This window comes from Ornithodoros turicata, chromosome 1 (genome assembly GCF_037126465.1).
Source record: "Ornithodoros turicata isolate Travis chromosome 1, ASM3712646v1, whole genome shotgun sequence".
In the NCBI taxonomy this organism is placed as follows: domain Eukaryota; kingdom Metazoa; phylum Arthropoda; class Arachnida; order Ixodida; family Argasidae; genus Ornithodoros; species Ornithodoros turicata.
The window spans coordinates 160,955,218-160,957,570 of NC_088201.1; the positions used below are offsets into that span (position 1 = coordinate 160,955,218).

Sequence of the window (2,353 nt, forward strand, 5' to 3'; positions counted from 1 at the left end):
GATCAGACTATTTGGTAGGAATGGGGAAAGTGGTCCATTGGAGGAAAGTTCAATTTCTTGCATTTAGCTGTTCAAATTACTAAATGAAATCTTTTGTTAGCAGAAAAAGGCCCTCAAGTTTGTCCGAATCGAATAAAGTACGCTCTGTAATATACCCAGACGAATGAAATGCATTGACAGAAATGAACCAAAACGGAACTCTCCCTAGGCAAAAAAGACAGGCAGTGAACAAGTGACGAAAGGAGCATGATACTGACAAAACATGAATATACAGTGCTTGTCATGGCAAGCTTGTGTCTAGCAGATAAGATGGCAGAAACTAAGGCAAGCAAATGGACAAGATCCACCATCAAATGCCCTTACCAATCAATGCGTTTACTCTCTTCCTGTCAACCCCCTCCTTTGCTTCCTTGTTCTTGTGGGCATTCGATGCCACGCCGAAGAGGGACTTCCCGCGCAACTCTTCAGGAGAGAAGAGAACCCTCAAGAGGGCCCTGGCGAACTTTGTAGCGTTCCCTTCGCACCGGCTTTTCAAATACGTCAGGTGGTGGCTTCCTACCAGGACGCCCCCACCTATATCCACCTGGAATGGGAAAGTGCATTTGTAGTGCGTGTAGGAACATTGTAGACAGGGTTATTTGATGGTATAGGCTTGCTCTCGTGAGGACCGATATTACAGCTAAGCGTGCCTTGATACTTGTGAACAGCATGCAGAGAATTTTATGCTGTTAACAGAATAGGCTTCCGACCATGGGACGTGATGCACCCCACAGCTATAGAATCCAGTCATGGAGCAATAACTCCGACATTCCAATCTAGACAAACGTAATGGCACTATCAGAAGCACCATAGCACTAATGGGGTTTTACTGAAGATATTTCGAACTGTTTTCTCCAACAATTGCTCAACATTTCGCACTAATTTCAGTCCAAGCTGATTGTTTTTTTTATTCTTCACACCGCGGACTCCAAATAATCCTAAATGTGGCTTCGGCCCGGTATGGAGGACAACAACCACCCACATTCACTGCTTGCAATGAATGCGCGCATCATGTGGAATGATGTGGCGATCCCAAGACCGCAAAGCCCACAACACCCCTTGCTGATACTCGAACGCTAAGTGATACTGAACACATGCTGCGTCCCCGTGTTTTTCGCCCCCCGCACACGGTCTGCATTTTTTTGCGCAAGTTTTTTTCTGAGCCTGCAACACCAGCTACGCCAAATTCCTGTATTGTTTTTCTGAATACGGTCCGGAAACAAGGGACGACTAGGGTTGGTGGTAGTGTTGTCAATGACAACCACAACAACTCGGCGGACGGCCAGTCTTTGGTTGTGAAAACTTCGTAGTGTGGGACGACAATCCCGCCCAAAGTAGCACTTGACATTTACGTTACTGTGTTGATTGGTTTCCACTATTCTGTGCTGAATTGATTGATGTGACCGACAGCCAAGCCGTAGACGTCGCAAATATCGGAGACTTCACAACTACTGGAATGATTCGCGGTGCCATAAGTATGCTTAGCAGTGTGTACCCCAGCAACACAACACTACCAGAGATACGCAAGAACACTTGTTTTTGTTTATGGTCTGCTAAACAAATTGGAATCTATAGTTCCTTTAAGCTACTTTCAGTAGTCTGGACAAATGTTCTGGAAGCAGGTCTTGACCTTTGACTAATAATTCAGGCTACTCACTAATTCAGACAACTTTTGTGGCCCCTATAAGTCCGAATTATCGTTCACCAGCCGTATAACTGAAGAGAGAGTTACCTGAGGCTCAGCAACTACAGTGGCTGACTGCCCTTTGCCCATGTCCGACTCCACCAGCCGCTTCAGCCGCTTTACCATCTTCGATGAATCTGAAGAAGAGAACAGTTCCGGATAAAACATAGGCCACAAGTCAGGCATTATACCTCTTGTCCTTGACGTTCCAAGGTGGCAGGTTTGTACTTTGCCAAAGATGCCAGCAGTTGCTGCCATCCACAGACAATGCGACAGACATGTGCCATCCACAGGGGACGCTGAACAGTGTGCCATGTGTTGAGATTTCAGTACAGTCTAGAAAACACTCAGGTAGGCAAAATTAATCCACAGAGTAACCAGTCAAGTCACGGAAAAATGAAGCGATCATCGTGGTACGTGAGTTAGAAACAGGTTCTACTCGTGGTGTAGAACCTGTTTCTAATTCAAGTACCACTAACAGTGCCTCAGTTTTCCATCTATCCATCTATTCGTACAATGGGCTGCTGAGATTTTTGTCGGACTCGTGGTATATGAACTTGAGTGAGATCTGTGTGACATTGTGCATATTATATTGTGCCTGTTGGACAGTAGCTGAAGTAAGGATATGCA

At 45.6% G+C, this 2,353-nt stretch overlaps 1 protein-coding gene across 1 annotated transcript; it reads right to left on the bottom strand.

The window, feature by feature from the left end:
• Positions 1-349: 349 nt before the first annotated feature.
• Positions 350-2,045, bottom strand: LOC135388407 (uncharacterized). The gene is made up of 3 exons (XM_064617966.1): positions 1,915-2,045; positions 1,772-1,860; positions 350-583 (listed from the first exon to the last, which is right to left on the bottom strand). The coding sequence occupies exons 1-3, from the start codon at positions 2,036-2,038 to the stop codon at positions 350-352; spliced, it is 447 nt and encodes a 148-aa protein (XP_064474036.1). The 5' UTR covers positions 2,039-2,045.
• Between the last annotated feature and the right edge of the window lie 308 nt (positions 2,046-2,353).

Excerpts from the sequence above, each read along its gene's own strand:
- LOC135388407 (XM_064617966.1), bottom strand. The coding sequence starts at position 2,038 with ATGGCACACTGTTCAGCGTCCCCTGTGGATGGCACATGTCTGTCGCAT. Across the intron at positions 1,861-1,914 it reads TGGAACGTCAAGGACAAGAG|ATTCATCGAAGATGGTAAAG; the intron begins GTATAATGCCTG and ends TCTCTTCTTCAG. Across the intron at positions 584-1,771 it reads CTGTAGTTGCTGAGCCTCAG|GTGGATATAGGTGGGGGCGT; the intron begins GTAACTCTCTCT and ends TTCCCATTCCAG.